The sequence below is a fragment of the Rattus norvegicus genome, chromosome 9, assembly GCF_021556685.1.
Source record: "Rattus norvegicus strain SHRSP/BbbUtx chromosome 9, alternate assembly SHRSP_T2T, whole genome shotgun sequence".
Classification (NCBI taxonomy): domain Eukaryota; kingdom Metazoa; phylum Chordata; class Mammalia; order Rodentia; family Muridae; genus Rattus; species Rattus norvegicus.
This window is the reverse complement of record NC_141542.1, coordinates 119,079,041-119,106,136: the sequence shown is the minus strand read 5'-3', so window position 1 is coordinate 119,106,136 and position 27,096 is coordinate 119,079,041. Positions and strand designations below refer to the sequence as shown.

Genomic DNA, 27,096 nt, shown 5'->3' with positions numbered 1-27,096 from the left:
TATTCTCTAAGTTATATTGGTGGTAGTGTGGGAGCCAATGTTATGTTTTACGTTTTAATTGCTGTGCCTACGAGACCCATGAAACAAAAGTCCTCTGACCTGTAAGCCCCCTGCCCCAAGGACAGGTACTGCCTGAAACGCTAGAGGCTGTTGTTGCTGTTGTTGCTGTTGTTGTTGCTGTTGCTGTTGCTGTTGCTGTTTTACTCCTCTTAGCAAGTTTGTCTGACCCATCTGCACCGAACGTGCTTGGTCACATGTAGACAGGAGGTATGCAGGAAGGAAATGCATCATGATGTGTGCCTGCCCAGGATTGGATCTTGTCAATTTGCCTTTATAGCTTCTGCCAAATGTGACTTGTGGCCATTCACTGGTAACCCAGGAATAGATTTACCCAGAGTCCATTATCCTGCCAGTATTTATTGCAGCTTGCTCCAAATTTGGCTCAGAATTGCAGTAGTGGTCTTATCCTCGCCCAGTGAGGTTCTCAGAGGGTTTTGTTTTGTTTTGTTTTTTATTCTGCTATTTGGTCTTCGACACTAGTTCCCGACTCAAAAAGCTCTTCAACCTCTTGGAACTTCTTCAATGGTAGGGATTTCTCTTGTTCTAATGAGATGCTCTCAATGAGTCCTCGATAGTTTTAGGATAGGGGCTGGTCCAGAAAGACCAATTATGATCGGAAGTTTGGAGTTTTCCACCCCATGCCCTTCTCCAAGAAGAGAGAGGCCTGACTATTAAGACTGATCATGCCGGTACCTCTTAAATCCTTCACAAACTCCCAGTGAGTCAGAAGCTCACAAGTTTCCACTGAAATACTTGTTCTTGTAGCTTTTATCTGTTTCCTTTTTCATACTCCTTAGAATGTAGTGGGGAATAGGCTTCCCTGCGTTCTCTGAAATCCTGACATGTAATTGAGCAAGCACAAGGTGAAGTAACTTGGCAATTCACCAGATGTGATTGGCATCTCAGTCTGGGAGGCAGTCTTGTGAGACTGGAGAGCTCTCTGGTCATGAGGTCCGACAGTAATACAAGGTAGAAAATGCCAGAATTGAATTGTGCAGTACTCAGCTGGTATTAGAGAGCCAGCCAGTGTAAGGAAAAAAAGACTACATGTTTAGTCACAAAAGGCATCGAAAATGTTTAGTAGAAGAAAATGTTGTTGTCCATCTAGTTTCCTATATAACTTACATGAGGAATGGCTGAGGGATTCGGCTCATTGGTAACATTTCAGTAATATTCACTTATGTCACCAGGATAAGTAGATGACACAGGTGTGTATATAGATCTTGGAATTTCTAGCCATCGGATCTACAACTCATGGAGAGACGTTGAAAAAAGAAATCTTACAAGGAGAAAATTGCTAAATTTCTCTTTTAACAATTTACAGTTAGAATGAAACTTTATTTCAATGAAATCTAAAAATATTGTTAAATGTTAAATAATATCAGGGGAGGGCTTTTCATTAAATAAAAAAATAAATGGATATCAGTGTCATAGCTAGTTTTATGTCAACTTGACACATGATAGACTTATCTGAAAGGAGGGAACGTCCACTAAGAAAATGCCTCCATAAGATCAACCTGTAGAATATTTTCTTAGTTCATGATTGATGAGGGAGGGCCCAGCCCATTGTGGGTGGTGCCATTCCTGGGCTGGTGGTCCTGGGTTCTGCAGTAAAGCAGGCTGAGCAAGCCATGAGGAGCAAGCCAGTAAGTAGCATCCCTCCATGGCTTCTGCATCAGCTCCTACCTCCAGGTTGCTGCCCTGTTTGAGTTCCTGTTCTGACTTCTCCCAGTGATGGACTATGATGCGGAAGTGTAAGCCAAATAAACCCTTTCCTCCCCAGTTTGCTTTTGGTCGTGTTGTTTCAGTGCTACAATGGAAACTCTGACTAAGACAGTCAGCTCATCTAAATTCTTATATTTTAATCTCTTCGCCACTCAGTTCATAATGTGCTATGGACTCTGTAGCTTATTTGTCTCCGTGTTTTGCAATTACTATAATTAAAATGTATACAGTAAGTGTTCTAAACATCCACATTTTGGAAAGTTAATGCTGAGTGCTGTTCTGACATTGGCTAGGATCCCTGCAATGGATTTTTGTCATTTCTTTTGGAATCTGGACTTCTTTTCTATTTGAAGAATTCCCTACCCTATAATTCTTATGCAAAAGCAGACCTTCCTGTTATAGTATCAGAAAGTATCAACTACCTACCATCCCTCTCTCTGCTGGCACATGGCTTAGGCTCTGGTAATCAGATACCCCTTCTAGGGACTTTGGCTCAGGAGCAGGCGAAATAAAGTGGCATGGTCAGAAAAGGATTTGTTTTGGCAGAAGCAGCAGCCAATTTTGAGCAGCCAAGTCCCTGGGACAGAGCAGGCTGCGTTGTCCCATCCCATGCTGGGTGGAGTGTCTGCAATGTCCTTGCCAGTTTGGCTGTGCTGCAAGCCTCAAGCTATCAAGCTACACAGCCAGCCTTCTTTTCCTCCTGCCAGTTTCTCAAGTCCACCTCTCCAGTCTATGGTTCTTTAGCCAGCCATTTTCTAAAAAAAAACAAAACAAAAAACAAAAATGAAAAAAAAAAAAAACGAAACTGTTACAGTCTCAGTGTAAGGTAACATAGGTAATCCCTTTCAATTTGACATCTTCCTCTTAAAAGTATGAGCTTCATCATGAGTGAAAGAACCTCTGCTGAATACAGTGCTCTCTTCTAGGTAGTGCTCAAGTTGCACATGGGCATAGAACCCAGAGTAGGTATGCTAGGCTTCACTCATCTCTTTGCCAATGTCTTTGTTCAAAATGGCATGTCATCTCTTATCCTCCCCAGGTACTAGAGAATTTTATAAGCACAAATCGTTAAGTCACAGAGACAATGGGAAGGAGGCCACCAACCCAGAGATGTCAATACCATGTTTTTTTTTTTTTTTGTTTTGTTTTTTAAGAAATTAGTTTTGAGTATTACTGATGGATTCAGACAAGAAAGCGTCAAACTCAAGACTACTTGGAAGGAGTCCGAGTGGAAGTGGCAAACAAGGAGACTTAGGCCGATGCGGGAACCAGAGAGGATTTTAGAATGCTTGGTTTTGGTACTATGTCAGTCAGTAGGAAGACCTGGACCTGAAAACAGGTCCGTCAGAATGGGACGAATCACATAAACCATTCTGAGTTTCCCAGTAGCTCAACTTAAATAGTAGAAAGGAAGGTGGAATTAAATTTAAAACCTAATGTATACACTGTTAATACTTAGTATAGAAATTGTTAATGGGATATATGTTTGGCGATATTAGATCTTTAAAAACGTGGTTTGTACCTTGCATTTCCAGCCTCTTAGTAGTGAAGGAGCCAGAGTTAGGGCCGATCTGGGGCCAGTGGGAAAATTCCCACCACAAACCTCCCTTCCAGGAAGAAAAAAGCTGGTTTAGTTCCTGGAACAGCTACAAGCCAAACTGTCACACAAAGCTACCTGTGGCTTCCAAATGACCCCGCTTTGGGAAAGTCTTGAACGGTGCACTGAGGCCGATCTGGAAGTTGTTTGGCTCCACCAAATGTGCACAATACCCTGCCCAGTTACCATCATTTGAATTCTGACCCAATTGTTTGCAAGGTCTATAACTCCCTGTCAGAGTCTCCTCGGGGTCATCTCTCCTTGAAGTGGGACGACCCCAACATGTCGGGATTAAACTCCTCTTGCTATTGCATCGATCATTCCCTCCGTGAGTCTCATTCAGGAGGTCCTGGAAGAGGTTCAACTCGGACCTCACAGTAGGACATGCAGCCTTTCAAGTGCCCTACAATCATCTGAGCTGGCATATTGGACGGCAGAGTGCCATGTGATATAATATGTAAAAGCATTTTACAAATGTCTTTCCTCTCCAACAGACAAAGGTAAAAAACTAAAATTCTTGTTAAAATACATTTAATGCCCCAGTTCATACTCTGGGCAATAAAATATTTAGGGTTTCACCGGGTAAAATTGTAAGCTATTCCTAAAGAACCACAGTCACCGAATTTCCAATAAATGTATTATTTCTGGATCCACATGAACCACTTATCATCATGTACATGACGAAAGAGGAGTTCTAAAGTGGATAGATGCTATCAATGATGCTGGAATAAACGAGTTTATTCTAGAGAAAGAAGAAACCCTCCACGTGAGAAGGAAACCTCTGAGTCGAATCTTTGGAGAATTTTAAAACAGTGTTATGTCCATAAAGAGCAAGAGTGTTGTGAAAAGAAAGCGTTGAAATGAAAAATATAGCAATTGAGAAAGAACGAGTCAACAGAAGGGATTAAAGGTGAAGTTTACAAACACTCACAGAAGGTGGGGATGAAGGGGGCACCAAAGTGCAAAGAGGTAGGAGGGCCGTCTAATACAGCTTCCCTCAATATTTAAGACTTTAAGGATTTACTCAGCATCCAGCACAGAACTCAAAAAAGGCCTGCATTCAGAATAAATCATAAAGTTTTAGAGCATCTATGTAATGACACAATGCTCAAGGTTTCTAAAGGGAAATCCTTGTTCACCCACGATAGCATTCAGAACTATTCTAGCCAGTTTGGGAAAGGTTTGTAGAACAGACTCAAATGTAAGCATCTATCAAGTTACATATAATGTGTGTGTGTGTGTGTGTGTGTGTGTGTGTGTGTGTGTGTGTGAAATTACATCAAGGTCATACTGGGCAACCATGAGAACTTCCACCCTCCCCACAGCAGTAAAGGAATGAAGAAAGGACAGACACATAGACACAGAAAAGCTGGGATAGTGGTCTGGGCTATCTGATGTAGAAGTCGCAGCATCCCAGACATTATGTGTTTATTAAACACAAATGAACAGGTGGGCAGGGTTATTACATACAGAGAAAAATGGAGGCAGGGTTAACTGGTCAGGGCCGTGAAGACACATGAGGTATTCATCCCGACACTGGCATTGACCAAAACATGGTGTCCAAGAGAAGCCCAAGCAGAAGGTGACATCCACATTGTCCTTCTCATCAAGAGACGCAGATTAGGGTTCAAAATTATTCCAAGAGAATTTTAAAAACCCTCATAGAAGAACACTACAAAGAAGGAACCTGTAGTGACTTCCTGGTTGTCAACCTGACTGTGTCTGGAATGACCCACCATCCAGATTTGGAAGACTCACCAGTGATCCAGATCTTGAGGCTGGGAGATACAAGTTTCTGACCTGGATCTTGGCATGGAGATCCTTAGGCAGAGTGGCTATGAATCCCAGGAAACTAAGGCAAGGAGATCTCTGAGTTCAAAATCATCTGGGACAAAGCAAGTTCCAGATCCAGGCGTGGTGGTGCACAACTTTAATCTGGGCCGCGCCTTCTGCTGGAGACCTACAAAAGGACAATGGAAGAAGGAAGATTGGCTCTTCTTTGCCTGCCTGCCTGGCGGGACTGAGGAACTGCTAGACCACTGTTGGGGAGTCGGACTACAGACTGTAAGTGATCATAACAAATTCCCTTACTGTAAGACGATCCTCAAGTTCTGTGACTCCAGAGAACCTGACCACTATGGAACCTAAGGGCCTCTATAGAAATCCTGCTCAAATCACTGACCGGTCTCTCAGTTAAGAAACAGACATGGAGCAAGCAGAAGACAACAGCTTGTGGGAGAGGGCAAGTCTGTCCCTAAGCTTTGCTGAGCTGTAAATCTGGCCATTGTCTTGTTAAACAACCCTTTGGAATGTTGTAGTCTGTTAGTAGTTACTTTCCAGCACTCTGGGAAGGTTGTCTGCTAGGATTCCCTGGACTTACGGTAGCTGTCCTCAACTTTCCTAACACTGTGACCCTTTAATACAGTTCCTCCTGCTGTGGTGACCCCCAACCATAAACTTATTTTCATTGCTACTACATAACTGCATTTTTCCTACTTTTATGAGTTGTAATATAATATCTGCCTCTTCCAATGGTCTTAGGGGGCTCCTGTGAAAGGGTGGCTCAATCCCTGACAGGGTCATGACCCATTGGTTGAGAACTGCCGCCTTATATAGAAAGGAACATTTTCAGAGGTCTTTATACCCCCATGTTTGCTGGCTTCCCTCTGAGACTATGATTAGAACACAGGTCCCCTCTCAGCTTATGCCCACAGTTATTAAATTATATGTGCACCAAGATTGCTGGGAAAGTTTGTTTAAATACAGCTGATTGTCACAGGGATTTCTGATTCAGGCCTCAGACTGTTCTCATGTGTCTTAGTTTGGGTTTTACTGCTGTGACACCATGACCAAGGCAACTCTTAAAAAGGCAGACATTTAATTGGTGCTGGCTTACAGGTTCAGAGGTTCAGTTCATGATCATGGTAGGGAGCATGGAATCATACAGGCTGAGTTGCACTGGAGGAGCCAAGCAAACCTTGGATCAAAGTCAACATCTTGATCCAAAGGCAGCCAGGAGGAGGGTCTCATCTGCACTGGGTGGAGTTTAAGCCTCAAAGCCCATCCCCAGTAACACACTTCCCTCAACATGGCTACACCATCATAAGCCAAGCTTAGTCAATTCGCCACATGAGGCAATACAGATGTTGTTTTGATGAATGGCCTTTACGTGTACGCTACAGGGTTGGAGAGATGGCTCAGCAGTTAAGAACACTGCTTTTCCAGAGTATTCTTACTTTCACATATTAAAAATAGTAAATGATAAATAATAAATAGTAAATAAATAGTAAATAGTAAATCTAGGCCAGAAGCAACAGTTATAAACGCAGGAGCGAGTGTGTAAGAATATATCAGTCTGAGTTTAGAGTTCATGCTCTAAGGCTCCATCCCAGAACTTCTCAGACTGCAACCTAAATCACGTGTGATGTCTTGGATGACTGTACTTGGGGTACATGCTGGCAAGATTAGACACAATGACTCACATGGTGAGAAAGTGATTGCTATTTTAGGTTTATTTTTCTATCCTTTCATGACATCACAGCAAAATGTCACTCGAGTGCTGTGTCTTTATTATACGCCTCAGGTTTGATAATGTACCCTTTTAAGAAGGAGTTCCTGACTCAGAGATTTAGTTCATATCAGTCAGGGTTCTCTTGAGTCACAAGACTTATAGAATGAATCTTTCTTTCTTTCATATATATAAATATAAAGGGTATTAATTGAAATGACTGATAGGCTACAGTCCAACTAATCCAACCATGGCTGTCTGTGAACAGAAAGCCCAAGAATCCAGTAGTTGCTTAGTCCCCTGAGAATGAGTGTCTGAGCTGGTCTTCAGTATATGTTGGAATCCTGAGGAAGTAGGCTCTAATGCCAGTGAAGGAATGATGTGCTGCCAATGCAGAAGCAAGCAGGCAAAGAGCAACATCCTTTCTTCTTCCCCATGCATATATATATATTATATATGTATAAATTATATATATATATATGTATATATATATATATATCTCCAGTAGAAGGTGTGGCCAAGATTAAAGGCGCATGTCTTCCTGCTTCAAGAACTGGATTTAAGGTGTGACTTTCTGTCTACCTCAATATCTGGATCAAAAGCTTGTGTCTTCCCACCTCAAAATCCAATCAGAAGTATGTCTTGCCAGCTCAAAGATCCAGACTAGAAGTGGATTTACCCACATCAAACCAACCAGAAAAATCTCTCACAGATTTGCCCTCCATTCTGGAGTGTAGTTCATTCCACAGAATACATGATTCACAGACAGGGTATGAAAATGAATGAAATTTGAAAAATCCTGTGCCTGCCAACCTGTTAGTGCGGTCAACTGGACCAATCTTCAAGACTCTAAAGAAAAATTAGAGGAAAGTAATTAAAATATACTTTCTCTTTCAAGAGAGGTGTTTACCTAAAAGACAGAGTTGTTGCTGTTGTTGTTGTTGTTGTTGTTATTGTACAATGTATGCTAAGGGGTATTCTGGGAATTAAACTTGGCTTCACAAATGTCGAGCAAATTTTCGTAGGCTAGTATTGTATGGGAAATTTTGAATACTTTCTTTACATCAATGATAGAAAAGGTAGTTCCAGTTCACTGGTGGACTTTACAGTTAAAGGACATCACAAGAAGTGAGGCTCTTAATTCAGGGAGGGGGGGCAACGTGATAAATATATCTTGAGCTTTTGGGCTCTAGGTGCTGGAGCTGCGGGTGGGGGCGGGGAGTAAGAGAAGAGAACAGGACTGTAATCAGAGAAGCAGGACGGCTTCAGGATGAGAAAAGAGGACATGTGCATCACTGACATAACGAACCTAAACTGTGACTGGGTTAAATTAAGCAAGGTGTCCAGGGACTCCAGCTGTTGTATTTATTTTGGTTGCAAGCGACGAGAGCTGTTACCTCTCAGCCTGACACTCGATACAGCTTAGCTGTCAGCTGCTAAACTTTGGTCGGGCAAAATCTCCATCTCACCTATAGCTCCCCCATCCAAACAGAACCAGAGAGCAGGGTGAAGGTCTGACCAGTGGCGGGCGGGAACTACACACCAGGGAGAATCGAGAGCAAACGAGCTCTTCCTCCGGTACGTTTCTTTCCCCGTTGCTATCGGAACTGCAACTGGTTTGGGGGTTTTCTTTTCTTGCATTTAAATTGCAGATATTGCGTAGCTTCTCACTGCCTTGGGAACGAACCTAGCACCTCCATTTTGCGGGGGGCTGCGGGAAAGTAACTGCGCCAGTCCTGCGCTCTGCTCTCCACACCCCCTTCCCTACAGGAGACCCCGCCCTTTTCTCCCAGCCAAACCACAAAAGGTCTGACAGCCGCTCGGGCCTCCGCGCCCCGCCCCCGCCCAAACGTCGCAGTGCTGCAGGGGCGGACGCAGGGCCGGACAGAGGGCGGGGCCGAGCGCGTCTCCCCGCTCCTCGGCCAATCCGCGAAGGGCCTGGGAGGGAGCCTGCGGAGCCAAGCAGAGAGACAGCCCGAGTTATTTTCCCTTTTTCTGCCACGTCCAACCATGACGTAAACCTACTTCTCGGACAGCGATTGGATACGTACCTTTCCCCTGCAGAGGGCCGTGAAGTCTATTGGCTGCGCTCCGAGAGGGCGGGGCTGAGGCTCTCACTTCCTCCGCCTCCTTCGCGGCGCAAGGGGCGGGACGCGCCGCCGCCGCCACCGCCTCTGCTTCCGCCGCCGCCGCCGCCGCTGCAGCCGCTGCGCGTTCGGCGGGGGAGGAGTCGGAGGCGGAGAAGAAGGCGGTGGTGGCGGGTGGAGGATCGAGCGCTGTTCTCGCTCTGGAGCCGCTGCACATCTCGGTGAGGGGATTTTTTTTCTCTCTCCATGTCAGAGGGGATCTGGGTGAGGGAGCCGCTGCCCCGGCGCCTCGGCTTCGGGGGTCCACCGAGGAACCGGTCGGGCCGCAGCCGGCCATGGTGGGTGGGGTTGGCGACTGAGAGGCCTCTGGCCTCCGGGGCCTCGTCCAGCCCACCCGGAGCCGCGCTCTAGCCCGAGCCGCCGCGCCCGCCGCCCGCTCGCTCCCGCCAGCCGTCTGCCGTCCTTGGTACCCCGGCCAAGGACCCGGTGGCTTGCCCCTCGCGGCCCGGCAGTGCCGCCCACCCTCAGGCCCGCCGGGGAGGACCGTGGCGCACTAGGCCTGCGGGGCCCCTGCCGGGTACGGCACGCCTTCCACCCCTGCCCCCCGTATTTGCGTCCTTCCCGATTGTCACCGAGGCCCAGGCACCCTGTCAGGCAGGGCCAGTAACCTAGCTCCTTCTCATTCAGCGTTAGGCCTGAGCAAGCCGGTCAGAGGCACCTTCAGGGCTGGCCCCCACTCCCCGCCCCCACTCCACCCCCACCCCACCCCCACCCCAAGATGCCTCCCGGTTAATCATGTTTTGCGCACATTCAAAATGGTGAGTTGAAAGCTGCCCAGACCAACTTGAAGAAAAGGTAAACAGCTTCTGATGGATGAAGAACCTGGAGGTTGCCCTCATCAGTTGTTAGAAATAATAATAATAATAATAATAATAATAATAATAATAATAATTTAAAAAATCGTATGTCTACATAGACAACTGCTTTGAGGCTCCTCGTTCTGTCAAGTATACGAGATTCTCTCTTTTTTTAAAGAGGCCTTGCTCTATTTTTAATCACGAAGTAGTTGCTTATAATTCTTTTAAGATGGCAGTCATCTTTGCCGAAGACTAACAGGTCATTGGATGACTATGTGAAGGGACATTAAAAATAACAGAAATAAACGTGACATGTTTGTGATTGTCTTCTGGATTTCATGTCGTTTTTATGTGGAATAACTTTATTCTTCTATTACAGACGTGCACCCCTCGGTGTAAAATTCAACAGTATAAATAAAGAAAGCAGTACTAAGTAAACACTAATATGTGAATACCTCCTTAAGTGCCCCACTAGTATTTAGGCTTGGTGGTCGCCTTTCAAAGTGCGTTCACAAATGCATCTTTAAAGACACGTTACGTGTACATGCAGAGTTGTCTGCTTCAGGAGTGGGAGTAAGGGTTTTACTGAGCACGTGTGTGCAGAGCTGGTTTCTTCCAATCAGGTATCTTGGACATAGTCCCTTGTTTTATGTAGGCTGCCCTAATGCTTTTTCTAAGGGTACATCCTATGTCTTTAACTTGATGAACTTCAATTAAATATTCCTCCTGGAAGCCGTTTGAATGATTGCTGTTGAAAGTTACGCTTTATATAAAGGTAACTAACTCATTCATTGATGCTGAATTGTAAGCTTTAAATCCTTTATTGTAGAGCATTTCACGGTGTGGAAGACTGTGATGTAAAAAGAGCAACTCCCACTTTCCCTTCGAATATATTGCCTCCATCCCAAGACTCAGACAGTGTTTTAATAAGGGGAAAAACTGATCCTTCTGGAGCACAGACCATAGAAGTAGAGGTTCAGAGGTAAAGGGTATGAGTATTTAAACTTGATAGCTGTCTAACCCTCATTACTCTTTTGAAAGATATTTTGACTGTTTCCTGAGTGTTTCTTCTAGGTCATCTTCAGACCACTTATGAGTTAAAATTTAAAAACCCTATTTTGAATAATGTTACGAATAAGTTCTTAGAACTGTTTTATAGTCTTAAGGCCCTCCAAAAACCTCACCATCTTTTCATATTTCACATATGAAATGTATAATGGCATTCCTTTTCAATATTTCCAGCTCCTTTATGGTTGTATTGCTGTAGTAGATGAAAACTTTAACTTTTATTTCCTGTCTCTGGCAATAAAAACAGCTTTCCGTCCCCCCCCCCCCCCCGTTTTTTTTTTCATGGAGCTAATATTTTTGTTTAGTTGACAATTATATGAAAGTATTTTTTTGTTTCCTTTCCAGTTTTTATAACATTCTGTTCACTGCATTGTCCATTACGTGCTACATATTGTTGAATTGTAGGGCTAATAGTTAAAATATGTTAGTTTTCTTTAAGGTGAATGCCTCTGAGGCTGGCTGGCATTAAATACGATTTTTCACAAAGCTTTCTAATAGTCAATATTAAAAGTTAAAAATATGTCCTATTTTTAGCTTGCCAAGATGATGTTATTGTTTTCATTTTTAAAAACATTTAGCGAGTGTGTGTGTGCACATGTGTGTTGCTACAGCATGCTCATGGTGATGAGAGGACAGTGTGTGGGAGTTGATTCTTCTGTCTGGGTTTCTGCAGGTTGCATATTGTCAGGCTTTGTGGCAAGCACCTGACCTGTGCACCGCCTCACTGCCTCCTGTTGCTTCAAAAAGGTATTGGAGGTTAAGGTCTTTCTTTTTTTTTCTCTCTCTTTCTTCCTTTCTTTCTTTCTTTCTTTCTTTCTTTCTTTCTTTCTTTCTTTCTTTCTCTCTTTCTTTCTTTCTTTCTCTCTCTCTCTCTCTTTCTTTCTTTCTTTCTGACATCTTTTCAACTTTATATGTGGTTCTATTTGGGTGTTACTAGTAGTTTTTATATACTGGTTCCTTAAAAGAGACTATCTTTTTAAAAATCAACTTTTTAAAATTAGAGAGTGAGTTCTAATTGCTGAAATGTACTTAAGATGTGCTTCTTACTGTGTTCTCAGAAAAGCACACTTTTATGCCATTATGTATATATAGATATGCAGAATATATAACACAGTGAGGGTAGTATTTTCATTTCTTTGAAAACTTATGTTCTTTTGAGGTCAACCAGACTTTGACCCTGAGCCCCGGGAAACTACATCTTTCTTACATCATTACATTGGTTTCCCTTTGCCTACTGTTTCATATAAATGTAATTATTTCTTTTGTATCTTTCATTTCCCAGCATCATGTTTTTGAAGACCATTTGTGTTTGTGTGTGTGTTTGTGTGTGTGTGTGTGTGTGTGTGTGTGTGTAAAACTAGCTTATTTCCGTTTTTTGTGAAGTAGCATGATAATTTACTGCTGTTATATTCATTTAATTAATTATGAATATTTGGGTTGTCACTGATTTGGGGTTATTAATAAAGGTGCTGTGAACATTTATTGTGAATTAAAACTTTTTTTAACCTGAAAAATCTAGACGTGGTATTTCTTGACTTACATAGAAAGTTTAATCACTGTCCCATGTCACTTGTCTGCCAGTGACATACACCAGTTTGGTTTATCCACATGCTTACACACTTCCAGCATGTATAGCACACTGGTCTTTATTACTGTCGTTCACTTGTTTATTTTCTTGGTCTTTTTGAAAAGAAATCTGTTTTGTAGCTGAGACTGTAATGAACTCAAATGGTGTAGTCCAAGCTAGCCTTGAACTCTTAATCCTTCTGCCTCAGGCTTCAGACTTCTGGGATCGGATCATTCCTGGGCCACGGTGGATTTGAACTTGTATTTACTGGGTGACTCATGATGCTGATAAGGTTGTTGATGTCTTCATTGTAAATGCTTCCTTCAAGTCTTTCAGCCATCTTAAAACTGAGCTGATGAATGTTAAAGCATATTAAATATGTTTATGCAGCTGCTCTGACAGACACGAACCCACATTTCAATGTGAAGGGTTTTGTTTTCTTTATTTCCAAACTGTAACCAAGAGGAGGAGCTGAAGAGATGGCTCTGTGGTAAGAGCACCAGCTGCTCTTCCAGAGGACCCAGCTTCAGTTCTCAGCACCCACATTGGTCTGCTCACAAATGCCTGTAACTCTAGCTCCATGGAATCTAATGTTGTCTTCTGGCCCCACAATTAATTCCTTAAAAAGAGCTTTTAGTTAGAATTAGTTTGGTTAATGAGGTGGTTTTTTTTTTTTTTTTCATCATCTTTGCTAAGAATTCTTTGCCAAATGCAATGTTGAATACATTTCCTCATGTTTTTGGCTATATATTTAATAGTTTTGGTTTTTACATCAAGATGCATTATATATTGAGTTGTATTTTTGTTTTATGATGTGAGAAAAGGTTTAAGGCTTGTTTTCTTATCTAGTGGATATGTCATTCTAGTTCTGATTCTTGAGAACATTCCTTCTCTTCTTTAGATGAGTATAATCAGACCACAAATGTGATGTGTGTTTTGACTGCCCCTGGAGCTCTGTACCTGTAATTTTGAAACTACTATATTATCTTATATTATTGAGGTATTTACTTTGTAGTAAACCTTGAAATCAGGAGATGGGAGCTCCTGAGCTTTTTTTTTTTTTTTTTTTTTTTTTTTTTTTTTTTTTTTCCGGAGCTGGGGACCGAACCCAGGGCCTTGCGTTTGCTAGGCAAGCGCTCTACCACTGACCTAAATCCCCAACCCCATGAGCTTTTTAAGTATCACTTTGTTTGGCACTGGAGAAGATGGCCTAGTGTAGGTAAAGTGTTCACTCCTCAAGCAGAAGGCCTGAGTTCTAATGTGTAGCACCCACATAAAAAAGCCTAATGTGGCCATGTCCTTGTTACCCCAGCACTGGGGAATCAAAACAGGCGGAGCAGAGGCAGATGACCACCCAGAGTTTGCTAGCCACCAAGTCTACCCCATCAGTGAACTCTAGGTCCCTTGAACAGACCCTGTGTACGCACACGTGCATGGATACCGGAAGTGAAAAGCAGTAGGGACAGTTAGCTCAATCTAACCTTCAGCTAGAGCTTCTACACTGTTAATTAGAAATGGAGATTGGCTACTTTAAAAAACAGTAATTTTACCGTTTAATTCAGTTTTCTTATAGTTCCTTTACTGGTAAACTTTGCATTGAGAAATTTATTTTAGTTTTCTTAATGCAAGTCAGCTTTTCCCTGAGTGTTTCCAACAGAGATGGCAGCACATGGTACAGTCATAGTTCATTCCCATTCTGTTAGAGGTCATTGAATTCTAACTATGTGTAAGTATTGAGCTCGGTCCTGAAAAAACGTTCTGTCTTGTTTTTATTATATTTAGGGAGTTGTTTTCTGTAGTTGATAAATGTAATAACTTTATTTTCAATTGTGTCATCTTGCCTTTTGTGGTTAAACCTCAGAGGTTTTATTTTTCCATCTGTCCATGAGGATATTTTTTCATTTAATTCATTTAATTCTTTTTTATTATGTTAATAGTAAAACCTTAGAAATAATGTCTTTTATATTTTGGGGGAATTTTTTTATTCAATTATTTTTCTTTTTTATATGAATGTTCACTGGAGTTTTCAAGATAAACTTTCTTAGTGTAGAGTTTTAAAAGGCAAATTTCTTGAGTTATTACTTGAATAGAGATAGGATTCTAGGAGTTATCTATTTCCTTTTGAAAACATGGTCTTTGGTATTGAAAGTGTCACTTTCACTAGTATCAGTATCGGAAGTTTGTGTTTTAAGAAATTCATTTAGTTAACACAATAAAGTTGCTTTCTTACTGTTAAGGACTTTGTCTTAATGGCGTGTGTTTTTTTTATTTTTGGCTTTTTTTAAACTTATTTTTCTAATCATTCAGAGAAGACTTGATGTCTCCAAGTATAATTGAGAATATATCTATTTCTTTCCTGTTCATTTTTACTGACTGTGTTTAAATATCTCTTGGTACATGTCAGTGTCCAAGATTATTCTATCAGTGTGATGTATAGACCCCATTATTATTAACTAATACCCCTGATCTCTGAAGTATTCCTCAATCTGAAGTCTAGTTTAATATTAATATAGATTCTTTTCTTTGGTTAGTGCAAATGTGATAAGTCTTTCCCATCCTTTTATTTTTATCCTCTGCTATTTTAAGTGGTTAAGTTGCTCCCTTAAAAATTATTTGTATGTGCCTGATTGTATTGATTTGTATTGTATATGCAGTCAAGAGCTCAAAGTCAGAAGAGACGTTGGATCCTCTGGATCATTAGGTGGGTGCTGGGAACTGCACCCCCTTCCTCTGCAGGAACAATAAGTGTCTTTAACCACTACAGAGCCATCTCTAACCCTGAAACTCAGTTCTTAAAGTCTTACTAACAGTTTCCTTTTTATCGAGATGATTATGCCATTTACCTTTAATGGAGCTGTTGGTAGGTATGATAACATTCTTGGTTGTCAACCTGACAGTATCTGAACTATAATCCAGACAGAAATGGAGGGCACACCTGTGAGAGATACTCTGCTTGGTTTGAAGTAGGTGAATTCACTTCTAGTCTGGACCTTTAAGATGGGAAGACATACTTTTGATTGAATCTTGAGGTAGGAAGACACACCTTTAATTCAGATCTTGAGGTGGGAAGATAGACCTTTAGTCTTGGTCACATGTTCTGCTGGAAGCCTATATAAGGATCCCAGTGAAAACAGACCAGCTCACTCACCCCATCTTGTGGGACTGAGCAACTGCTAGATTCTTGTATTTTCTGTTTACAGCTAGCATGGTTGGATTAGTTGGACTGCAAGTAAGTCATTTCAGTCAGTTCCCTTTAAATGTTTATAGAGAGACTCATCGTATAAGTTCTGTGACTCTAGATAACTCTTAATACCGTAGAGTTAGATTTAAATCTATTAGCTTATAAATTTCTTTCTGTTTAGCTTACCTGTTCTTTACTTTTTTTGTCTGTAAATTCTTTGGGGCCAAATGATCTGCCTGTCTCAACCTCCAAATAGCTGTGATCCTTAGCTAGCCTTTATCTGTGAAGAGGCTTTCTCAGACTTAAAACCTTCACACCACACCGTCTCCCAGGAGTGCTGAAGATCACGTGTAGTAGGCAAGTGTTGTACACGAGAGCTGTGTATGTTCCTACACACCTACTACCCAGTTTTGGTTTATTGTAACTTTTACTAATGAATCATAGTTTATACCTCTCTAAAGACTATCCATTAACAAATACTGGTGTGTTTCCCCTTTCAAATGACTCCTTTGAGTTGGGTTTACAGATTATGCAGAATCTGGATGCTAGAGCACCTGGTTTTCCTCACTGAGTTACTTATGTACTTTTAGATCCTTACATTCATATAGTACATGCACTTAAAACTCTTCTCACCTTCAAAGATGCTTGTAATAAATGCCAGGTGACGACCTTAGCAGAGTCTTAAGACAACAGTTATGTCTGGACTGTAAGAAAGATGTTTGATATTTAAAACCTAATTCAGTCCTTTATTAGTCCTTGACATGCCTAGTGAGGCACCAACAAATTGGTATTCTACATTTCACAGCAGCCAAATATTTATTTCAGAAAATATGGGTCATTCATTTATACATAAAAGGGGCCCACTGTTTGGATCAGTTATATTTTCAAAACCACAAGATTTAAAAACTGCTTTGAAAATTCTTAGTGAAATAGCATATTCATTCTTGATAGAATTAGTTGAGACAGCTATCAAATTTTCTAGGTTGTCTGCATAGAAAATAACTAATAACTTGGTGTTAGGAATTTGTACATCAGTACAAATACTGTGCATTTGCGTTTATAAACTACTTGCATTTATAAAGACTGTATTTCAGAAGCCCTTGTGAACATTAGGTAAAGTGCCAGGACTACTCAAACAACCCTGGTTTGTTCAGTGGCCATGATGTTGTGTTAAAAAAAGACCTGCATTAATTTGCATACTGCATAAACCTTCATGCACATTTCTTTGAATACTTGGCCCATGGCTAGTGAGTGATGCTGTTTTGGGAGGATGTGGAACCTTTTGGAGGTGGAGCCTGCCTGGTGGAAGGCAGTCACTGGCTGCAAGCCTTGAGTTGTATAACTTGGCTGCACTTGTTTCCCCCTAAACCATTCCTGCTACACTGCCTTCTCATCTGTGATAGACGAGACCTGCAAACTGCGTGCCAGAAAGAACCCTTTCTGCCTTCAGTGTTTCTGTCTTCCTTTTTTTTTTTTTTTTTTTTTTTTCTTTTTTTCGGAGCTGGGGACCGAACCCAGGGCCTTGCGCTTGCTAGGCAAGCGCTCTACCACTGAGCTAAATCCCCAACCCCACTTTCAGTGTTTCTAGTCAGGAATTTGGTCACAGCAATAAGAAAAATTAAAGGAATTTCTCTGTGATTTATATCATGGGTCTGTAATCACAGTCTATATTCAAGTAACATATGACAGGTTGTTTCTTCCTACTGTCATTTATGCCACTATATTTTATTTTACATATGCTATAAATTTGTACTTGCTTTTTACACTTGTCTTGGTATCTGTAGGGCTTCTGGGGCCCACTGTAGATTCTGACAATCAGGGATATTAGCCCCTTATATGAAACACGGTGTTCATGTTGGTCTACGTTCTTGCCCTACTTGAAATATTATAATGGAGGTCTTACCAGTAGTTGCTAGCTTGTATTGTTTGAATAATTAAGACAGGTCAGGGAAAGGGTACACATGTTCAGTGTTGGTATTATCTTCTGTTCCCTGAGTATTTTCCGTCTGAGTTAAGGTGATCACTAACCGGTGAAGCTGTTTAAATTTGAGTTTATAATAGTTCCATATGGGCCTGGAGAGATAGCTCAGCGTTTATGTGCACTTGTCACTCTTGAGTTTGAAAAGCCAGCAGATGTTTGTACCATAGAACTGGCAGCAGCAGCAAGGGATCTTGTTCTAGATTTTTTTTCTTCAGGCTACTTTTTGACTTTAAAAATAGAGTTTTTGACTTTGTAAAGTGTCTTCACATTTTTCATGTAAATCCTTCTTCCTGTTCCTGCTCTTTACCCTTCACCTAGAGCTTTGTATGTGTTAATTAGAATGGAGAGCAGGGACTTAGGAAATGCCATAGTTTCACCACTCAGTGCCCCTTTGTTGTAGCTTCTTTGTCTTGAGAAATTGACTTGAATGTTTAGCTTTCTTATTGAAAGTCAGTTTTTTCCCCAGAGTGCTTAGTCTGCTTCCAACAAAGATAACAGCAAGTGATATATTCATCATATCTAATAATGACTGTTTTGGAAGCCCTTACGTTATAGCATTTGATATAATTATTTGGCTTGTTTAAATTTCTTTGCATCTTTATTGCTAGAGTTGATCTGTAATTTTTTGTTTTGGTAATTTTGGCTGTTGATTTTTTTAAAACATTTTTTAACTTAAAAAAAAATCTGTTTGAGGCAGAATCTCATACAGCCCAGGCAACCTCAGCTAGGCACGTAGCCCAGGCTAGGCTTGAACTCTTGATCTTCCTGACTTTACCCCCCAAGTTCTGGAATTACAGCCCTGACTCAGCTCCTAATTTTTCTCATAAAGTCAGCTACATGTTTTTGAAGCTATTAAAATTATTTTGTGCTTTTTTGGAAAGTGGTTTAATTAACTTCCTTGAATGCATGGTAGAGATTTTATTAAGTTCTGAGGGCCAGGCACTTTGGGCCCCATGATCTGTGGGAGTCGGTTTCGTCTACTACTATATTCTGAGTTCTAGGAACTGATTCAGATTGCCAGGCCTGGTGGCACGAGCTAATGTACCGAGCCATATCTAACCCCGTCTGAATTTCTCTACTGATAGAGACCAGCACATCTTACCCCTGGAGTCACAGGTAGTTGTGACCCTGCTGATGTGTGTGCTGTGAACCAACTCTCCTGAAACCCACCAGGCCTCTTTATGGCCTTCGCTCTGAATTCTCTGTGGGTTTCACTGGACTGGATCTGGGAATTTCCTTTATCCTGCTGTGAGAGTATAGGCTATGAGGGGAGAGGGAATTCACTTTTGCCTTCGACTCTGTTAATAACATTCATATGTTCTCCTTTGGGATATTGTCTATGATTGTTTCTGTCTTACTCCACACCCCATGCCTTTTCTTTACGCCTCTGCTCCATATTATTTCTGTGTATTATATCCTGAATATTTCTTACTGTCCGGCTTCTGTTGTGTTGATTTTCTTTCAGCCATTTCTCATCTTTTTTGTGTATTTTAGCTTTTAAAGTTAGGATTTTTTTCTTTCTGATTTCTATTTAATTGTATTTAAGTGTTAGTTTTCATACATTAAAGAATTTTACTATCCAGTCCTTGATGTCATTCTCCAGTTATACCCTTTTGTTAGCACTGCTGCCTCTGTTCCTCACGTATTCTCTTGTATGTCGGGGGCGGGTGTCATAGTCTTTGAAATTTTATATGTGGAAATTCTGACCTGATTGAAAGAAAAGAAAGTGACTTTCTTTCACTAGAGAGGAAATGTCACCTGTTTCTGCCAGGTGCTTGGGTTACTGTCCTCAGACTAGCAGTCTTCTCAGCCTGTGATTTGAGGACTTGAGCAGATGGAATGAACTGCAGCTATGAGCTAGATGAAGTTGAGCTTACAACTTGGAATTTTAGGCAAGTCAGCCTTCTTTTTCCCTACCGTCTACTTTCTCACCCAAAGCTAGGATATTTTTATGTTCTTTGATTTGGAAGGGCTTTTTGTTGTACTGCACAATATAAAAGGGAAAAAAACCCAACAACAACAACTAGTCTAGTGGCTGTAACTCATGAACTCAGAGCAGCTGAGGTTGCCTGTTCAAGACCAGACTGGTGCTAATTCCTTGGTGGATGGGGGAGGTGTTTCTGAGAAGTTACTAGCAATTGATGGCTGCCGGGGAAGGGAGAGTCTGCTTTGTATTTTTCAGGCGTAAGTCCCAGCTGGTGTACATGCTGAAGTGGATGGCCCTACATCCATGTGCATTCTGACAATTTACTGAACTCTGGGTTTTGTTTTCCTGTTTTTAATGATCTGCAGTTGGAGGGAGGTGGGTGGTTCTGGGAGGAGTTGGTGATTCTGAGAAGAGTTGGAGGGAGGGAGTAGGGGTAGATATGATCAAAACACCGTGAATACTTGTATGAAATTCTAAAAATATAAAAAATATTTTAAACGTTACTGTGGAAATTAGAAAAATCTGAAAAGTAAAATTATATAGGTCAGGATACCTGGAACACAACAGAATGGATGCTGTAGTTTATAGTGTTACATAAGTCAGAGAGTGGTGGATGCTAATATCAAGGCTTGAAAGGAAAGATGAGTCACACCCTAAAAATATGGAAATCATGTAAAATCAGGAATTAGCGAAGCAGAGATTTAGAGCCAGTTAATTAAGGCTCCTTAAAAAATTAAAACCACGATAAATTGGTAAGGGAAAAAGGAGAAAAGCCAAATTAATAAAACCAGGGGTTAGAAAAAGAAATTCACTATTGATAGTAAATTGTCCAAAGGAAACTATAAGCAGTGTTATTCTGTTAACGTTTTCAGCTTCAGGGGAAGGCCATGAGTTCTTCAGTCTCTTGAGACAGAGGAGCGGGTCTGTCTATCATGTGGCTTCGGCTGTCCTGGAACTTGCTCTGGTGACCAGGTTGGCACTGTGCTCCACTTCAAAGTGCTAGGATTTGGTGCAGGGATTAAAGGCATGCACAGCCACACCCGGACAAAGTGGAAGTTCTTAAAACAATTTACCCAAACTCACATGAAGAGAGAGAGAGAAAACCTATTGTGCTTTGTAAAACAAGTTGGATTTATCAAAACTTTTTCACAAAGAAGGTCCCAAGCTTACATGTTTTCACTGGGAATTCACTAAGTAAAATAAAATGTTGTATTTAGAGAGCCTTTTCCTGAGAATTACCAAATAAACATCTCAGCACCTATTATGGCTATGGTTTTTATTCATAATTGTGGTAAGAAAGCTGGATGTGACAACAGACAGTTGTAGGTCACTATTTCTCCACAACATGGATTTAGAAATAATGAAGTATAATCTAAAAACAGAGATATGACCAGCATGAATTTCTTGAAGAATAAAGTTTTTTAATTTTTAAATTATTAACAGTCCATTGCTTTAGCTGAATAATGAAGTTCTACATACCCCCACATAAGAAGAAATCATGTCACAAAATTCAATCTTTCATTAAATACTATTATCAAACCAAATGAAGAGGGAACCCTTAATTTGTTACTGTGTTAACAATTCCTATGATAAACATGATGAAAAACTCGATTCTTGTCCTGTCTCTTCTATTCAGTATTGCGTTAGAGCCCTGTTTATCATCCTCTGCCAAAACAAAAATTGGTAAACCACAAAATTCATATATATTTACTAGCAAACTAAGTGATTTTTTAAAAAGCAAGGTGATTAGCCATAGGATATAAGCCTCCAAAATTAATCGTAATTTGTTTAACAGTAGCTAAGAAATACCAAATCAGAATTTTGAAAGTGTATGTAGAGTAGCTGGGAGTGGTAGCAGTTGGCCGCAGAAGTGTGTGGCTCTATGTATTAGAGGCCAGCTTGGTCTACATAGGAAGTGCAGGCTAGACAGGACTGTACAACAAAATTCTAACCTTTAAAAAACAAAAAAAGTTTATGTAGAATAAGGAAACAATTCACACTGTCCAGATACATAAAATAACTAAATGTTTTTGCTATCTAATGTGGGAAAGACTTGAATGCTGAAAATTACAAAGGCATTCAGAAACATTTAAAACACTTGTGTGGATAACTATTTCATAGTTATATAGTAGGAGACTCCAGATGGTTAAAAATGTCACTTTCTCCATACTTGGTGTGTAAATGAAATACACTTGCAGTCAAGAACCCCAGGTTATTATTTTTTGTTATAGCAGATTTGAATTGTTTCTTTCACATGCCAGAGCTGTAAGGGTCACAGCGAGATGTAGTGGATCAGGACATGCGTAGACAGAAGACCTGGAAAGGGGGCGGAGCGATGGCCCAGTGACTCAGAGCACGGGCTGCTCCTCCAAAGGACCAGGATCAATTCCCAGCAGCCACATGGCAGCTTACAAGATTTTTATAATTTGTGCTAAGTCAACTTGTGCATCAATCAAAAAAAAATCAAACCTTGACTGTTATTAAATACTGTATTCAAAAGTGACTTTGAATTGTATTGTGAATAAAAATTGAAGTAACCCTGACAGTCATCTTTGTCCTGCACCTTTCCCCACAGTGTTCCCTGGCCAGAAGTGCAAGGGTTGTGTTCTAGGTTCATCAGTTGGGACTGGGTTCCACAACTCTGCATTTTGATTGGTTGTAGTTCTCTGTAATGAGTCTTCATACGTTGCAAAGAATCTTCTTGATGAGCAGTGAGGACTATACTTATTTGTGGGTAAAAGGACAAATATTTAGAATGTGGTTAAGGACTATGCACTTTAGTAAAGTGGCAGTTGTAGTCAAGGTCCATGACTTTGTTAGCTCTAAGTAATTGGTTAGGTTTTCATGTCCTTTTTTATCCTGTATCTACTAGTTAGAAAACAGGTGTACAGAGCAATTTTTCAGTTGTGTTATGTGCTTAATGGGTAGAAGATAAAGGGGCTAAGTATATTGATAAACTGAAAAGAATATGCCATTATAATAAGTCATTACATGGAAGCTTTGATCATTATTCAGAAGTTTTTACATATTAATCTCTTGAAATCTGTGCTTAGCTGCTGAAAACAGGAAGGTAACAGTGTAAGCTCAGTTACACTGACTCCAGGATAGGTGAGGAGGTCAGTAACATTGTTGTAAACTCATCTGGCCCTCTCATCCTGGAAATTAGTTCTAAAAGTAAGTGCTCTTACTTCGGTAAAAATATCAACAGTTCTGAAATTGTCCCCCCCCCCAAAAAAAATCCCTCAAAATAGTATATTTAATATTAATTCTCCTGTTTTCACATCTTTTTGTTCAAAATAAAAAGTATAGTTTCATGAGATGTTGTTTAGAAAACTTGTTCTAATATAAGAAAATTCAGTATCTAAACACTTGTACATTATTTATATATGTTATCTGTGGAATGATAACTAGTCATGCATTGCCCTGCAGTAAACAGCAGATACTGTCTCTGAAGGGCCGTGTGGCTAATACATGATTTCTCTTCAAGGCTTTTCAGGAAGTCAGAGTCATGAGGGCTTGATTTAGAAGTTATTCTCATGTGAAAGAAAACCTCAGAGACTCTCGTCAGGAAAAAGAATGATCACCATGTGGCTCTTCGCCTTGGGCTAGTTGAGTGAGCTCCTAATGGGGCACCTGCTTCTTCTAGAGTGAGCTAAGAGAGCACAAGAAGAAGGTATAATCCCTCTTACCTGAGCTTGTATATCACACAGTCAGTTACCATGTTTTTAGAGACAAGTCACAAGAGGGCCTTGTCATTTAAATATCAAGAGCAATTATTTAAGTATCAAGAGCAATTATTTGAGCATCAGAGTTTGACTCAATGTATGCCCAACTCCTAGCCTTCTTTCTGTTACCTATTTCCATCACAAAAGGAGCTCATTTATTCAACTCCTTTCATTATTTGTAATTAAATATTATACATGGTATTTTTATTATTCAGGGTTTTCTGTAGGAACAGAACTTAGAGAATGTTTTGTAGATGAAGATATATATATATATATATATATATATATATATATATATATAGAGAGAGAGAGAGAGAGAGAGAGAGAGATTGATTAATGGCTAATTCAATGATAGCTGTCTACCAACAGAAGGTCCAAGAGTCCAGTAGTTGTTCAGCCCAGAAGGCTGGATGCTTCAGCTGGTCATTAGTGTACACCAGAATCCCAAAGAAGTAGACTCTAAGCTGGTGAAGGAACAGACACGTCAGCAAGAGCGAGAACAAGCAGGCAAAAAGAGCAAGCTTCCTTCTTACACGTCTGTTATCTAGGTTTTCAGCAGAAAGCATGGCCCAGATTATAGGTGGATCTTCCCACCTCAAAAGATACAGATTAAAAATTGGTCCTCCCACTTTCAGTGATTTAATTAAGAAAAAAAAAAAAAAACCCTCACAAGTGTACCCAGGCACTTGCATTTTAGTTAATTCCAAATGTAGTCAGGTTGACAAGCAAGACTACTCCTCACAGTCTGTTAGCTAATGTAACAGACACAGTGTATTCAAATAAAATAAAACCAGGCCACTGTAAGTTAAGTAGTTTACTGTGGGCATTTTTGTTCTATACCCATGCTTGTCTTTCTAGTGTGTTTAGTTTTAAGTTTGTATAGCTTCTCTGCAACTAGTTTCTAACATCTTAAATAAATTGATAGATAGTATCTGAGCTACCAATGATAGCTCAAGATTTTAGACTTGACCCTCTTTATAGCAACATACACAGTTTTAACTAGAACTATATTAAAAACTCAGAGCAGTTGAAATAAGTAAGTAGTTGTCGCAAATAGAATATAGTCATACTAATTCTGGAGGAAAATACCTTTAGAAAAACTCAAAGACCAAATACTTGCAGTTTACTTTAAGAACAAACCCAAAACTGGAAAATTAATAATTTAAGTTTTCTGTGTGCCTTGTCCCTGTTCCACTTTTCATACTCCAGAGGGGTATGGAAACATAAAATTGTTATAGATGGTTGAGTATAATGGCATTAGAGGAAATTGACATATACAGAAGCATTTCATCTGTGTAACACAAGATCTGTTACCGAAAATCATAAAGGAAATGGGGGAAATCACAGAATACCAATTGTAAATTGCTATAGAGAGTAAAGGAAAGCTAGGAAAGTGATTTAAATCTCTCCATCTATAGAATGAAAATATAGGAGAAAGGTTTAAAAACAAAAGATTAATCCACCCATTTTGGTCAAATATAGAAATAATAGGAAAGAAAAAGACATCTTTGTGACACTGATGAAAGTCTTAATTAAAATAGTACAGCTGTTATTATGAAGGAAAAAAATTTAAATAGCCTGCTACTAAGTACATACTTTTGAAGTTACAGGATATCAACTTACTAAGACAGGATCCCAAATAGCTCACAGAGAAAGATGTGGTTTTCCCACTAAAGCAGTAGTAAACTGCCTCGATGTTTCCCTTTCAATGATAAGTATGTTAGCAGACAGTACCTCGAAAGTTTACAGAAGTGGTTTGGTTTTTAACTATCCTAAATTGTGACTAATGAGGTGGTTTTATAGCCTGCAAAAATATTTAAAGTTTGCCTTCTCTATAAACTATCCGAAACAATCATTTGGGGATATTCTACAAAAGGCACAATGTGCGGGCAGGGGGAAAGTGTGATTCAGTGTGTGTCCGAAGGTCACGGGTCTTCACATTTAAATCAAGAGGCTGAAAACCTTCCAAGAATTTTGTTTGGTTCTGGTGGTGTGTGTGTGTGTTTGTTTGTTTTAATCGGGGGTCTAATTGTATAGTTCTTGCTGACTTTGGTATTGGATGTGTAGACTAGGCTGGTCTTAACCTGACAGCGATCTCCCGGGGATTAAAGGTGTGCAGTCCCACATCTGCTTTAAGAGTGTCTTTAAAAGGAGATTTTTAAAACATGGTACTTTTTATGATCCCAGTTCTGTCTGTGTTTCCTTCTCGAACCTACCCACATTCCTGTCAAGGTTTTGAAGACACCAGTGCTGCTTTAACAGTGCCTCTCGTGTCTGTCTTCCAGTTGGAGGTCTCCTTGTGTTTTACCGTTTGGCACACGGTCCCCACTCTCAAGGGGTGGGACCTGGGAAACTGGTGCCAGTAAATGAGGTCGACTAACGTCTCAGGCAATAGCCAGCTTTATTCAAAGCATCAGACTATTTATATTCGGAGGGTTAAGAGGAATCACATAAGTAAAATGTACAATTACAAGAACAAGTACACGTGGTGGGTAAGCCACACATGGTGGGCAAGCCGTAGATGGCAAAAACACATTTTTCCATAGAGGCATATAAACAAATAACAATAGCTAGCTGTAATGACTTGAAATAAACTCACTCCTTCATGATACACCTAGAAGGGGCACAAAAATATGATTCAAGAACAATTCCATTGCTTTTGAAGAAACTGAGTTTACAAGACTCTTTATCTTGGTTCCTTGGACTTTTCTCACAGACACTCAGAAATCTCACATGATTCTGTTTTTGACCACGTTCTTTTATCTCTCCCTTTTTGATTCTTTTAAAACGTAGACTATCCAGAGGGGTTTTGAATTGAGATGTTGTATATGAATCATTGCCATTTGATGCAGGGGTATCCTGTGAGTAAGCAGAGTGTAACATAATGAGTAACAGACGAGTGAAGGCATTGTGTGTAATACTCTGCTGCCAAGGACAGGGGTCCAGTACTATTGATTACTTACTATATTGATTGCAAAAGATCTAGGAGAATACCTTTCAAAGAGACCCATGTGATTGATTAAGGCCATATTTGCCCTTTAAGAGGAATATAAAAGTTATAATGTCCTATACAGATAGAAAGTGATTAAAATCCCAAGTGAAAAGTGAATACGTTCCCTTCTTTAGATGAATAAATGAGTCTACTACAGCCCCAAGGTCCCATCACGAACACAGAGTCACTAGTGAAATACCAGGAGCTGGATCCATCCAATCTCAGTGTTGAAATAGAGGAGGGTGAGGAACATGAGACCAGTACTACACATGCTCAGATGCATTCACTGCAGATGCACGGGTCAGAGCAGCCTCATCAGACGACGATTCTCGGGTGACACAGGGCTCTGTGTATATCGTAGAGTAATCTCTTCCTTGATGCGTAGGGCCTTAACTTGGCTCCAGGTGGGCAAACTTGACTTCTGATGATATAGTCAATGCTCTGCTTTTGCCCTTAGGTAGATGTAGATTGACTGTCTTTCTGGTGACTTCACAGTCATCCTTGATAGGCTGGGGCCAAAGAAAGCTTTGCAAAGAGGGCCAAAGAGGAATCCATGGTGTTTAAGTGCATACATCTGCAATGATAGGTGCAGACCCCTTCCCATTGTTTTTATGTCTGGAAAAGTAAATACAGAGTTTGTTAATTCATCAGCTTGGTTATTAACCTCTGCAGTAAAACCAGGAACATAGATTGCTGCTAATAGCCTACGACATTTCAGCAGAACCCGAAACAGTGTTCAAGGGTTTATGAATTAACTGCAATAGGTGAATCAAAGTACATGTTGGGCAGAGGAAAGAGTATCTGGATCATGAATTCCACCT

General features: G+C 40.4%; 2 protein-coding genes across 10 annotated transcripts in view; one reads left to right on the top strand and one right to left on the bottom strand.

The window, feature by feature from the left end:
* Positions 1–1,372: 1,372 nt before the first annotated feature.
* Positions 1,373–9,699, bottom strand: LOC148003877 (uncharacterized). 4 transcript variants are annotated; one of them, XR_015629798.1, is made up of 3 exons: positions 8,360–8,668; positions 5,141–5,342; positions 1,373–2,540 (listed from the first exon to the last, which is right to left on the bottom strand). XR_015629798.1 is itself a non-coding variant. In XM_087569040.1 (2 exons), exons 1-2 carry the CDS (start codon positions 9,312–9,314, stop codon positions 5,218–5,220), a joined length of 498 nt encoding a protein of 165 aa, XP_087425166.1. In that variant the 5' UTR covers positions 9,315–9,699; the 3' UTR covers positions 4,795–5,217. The 4 variants fall into 4 exon arrangements, 1 of the variants encoding a protein (XP_087425166.1); XR_015629797.1 differs by lacking the exon at positions 1,373–2,540 and having other exon boundaries at positions 4,759–5,342; positions 8,434–8,668; XR_015629796.1 differs by lacking the exon at positions 1,373–2,540 and having other exon boundaries at positions 4,795–5,342.
* The window catches only part of Pja2 (praja ring finger ubiquitin ligase 2), a 50,079-nt gene continuing 32,064 nt past the window's right edge, over positions 9,082–27,096 (top strand). For 2 of the 6 annotated variants that reach the window (XM_087564683.1, XM_087564680.1), the window contains exons 1-3: positions 9,123–9,198; positions 10,664–10,816; positions 11,576–11,649. The gene's annotated coding sequence lies outside the window, so the exon portion shown is untranslated. Of the gene's footprint in view, positions 9,199–10,663; positions 10,817–11,575; positions 11,650–27,096 lie in introns of all 6 variants that reach the window. The other 4 variants (XM_087564684.1, XM_087564682.1, NM_001277278.1 and 1 more) reach the window with 2 other exon arrangements.

What these genes read in the sequence shown, in the direction of transcription:
- LOC148003877 (XM_087569040.1), bottom strand. Translation starts at nt 9,314, where the DNA reads ATGGCCGGCTGCGGCCCGACCGGTTCCTCGGTGGACCCCCGAAGCCGA. An exon ending in CGGCCCTCTGCAGGGGAAAG is followed by an intron (nt 5,343 to 8,941) that starts GTACGTATCCAA and finishes GTCCTTTTGTAG; the next exon opens with GTCTCCAGCAGAAGGCGCGG.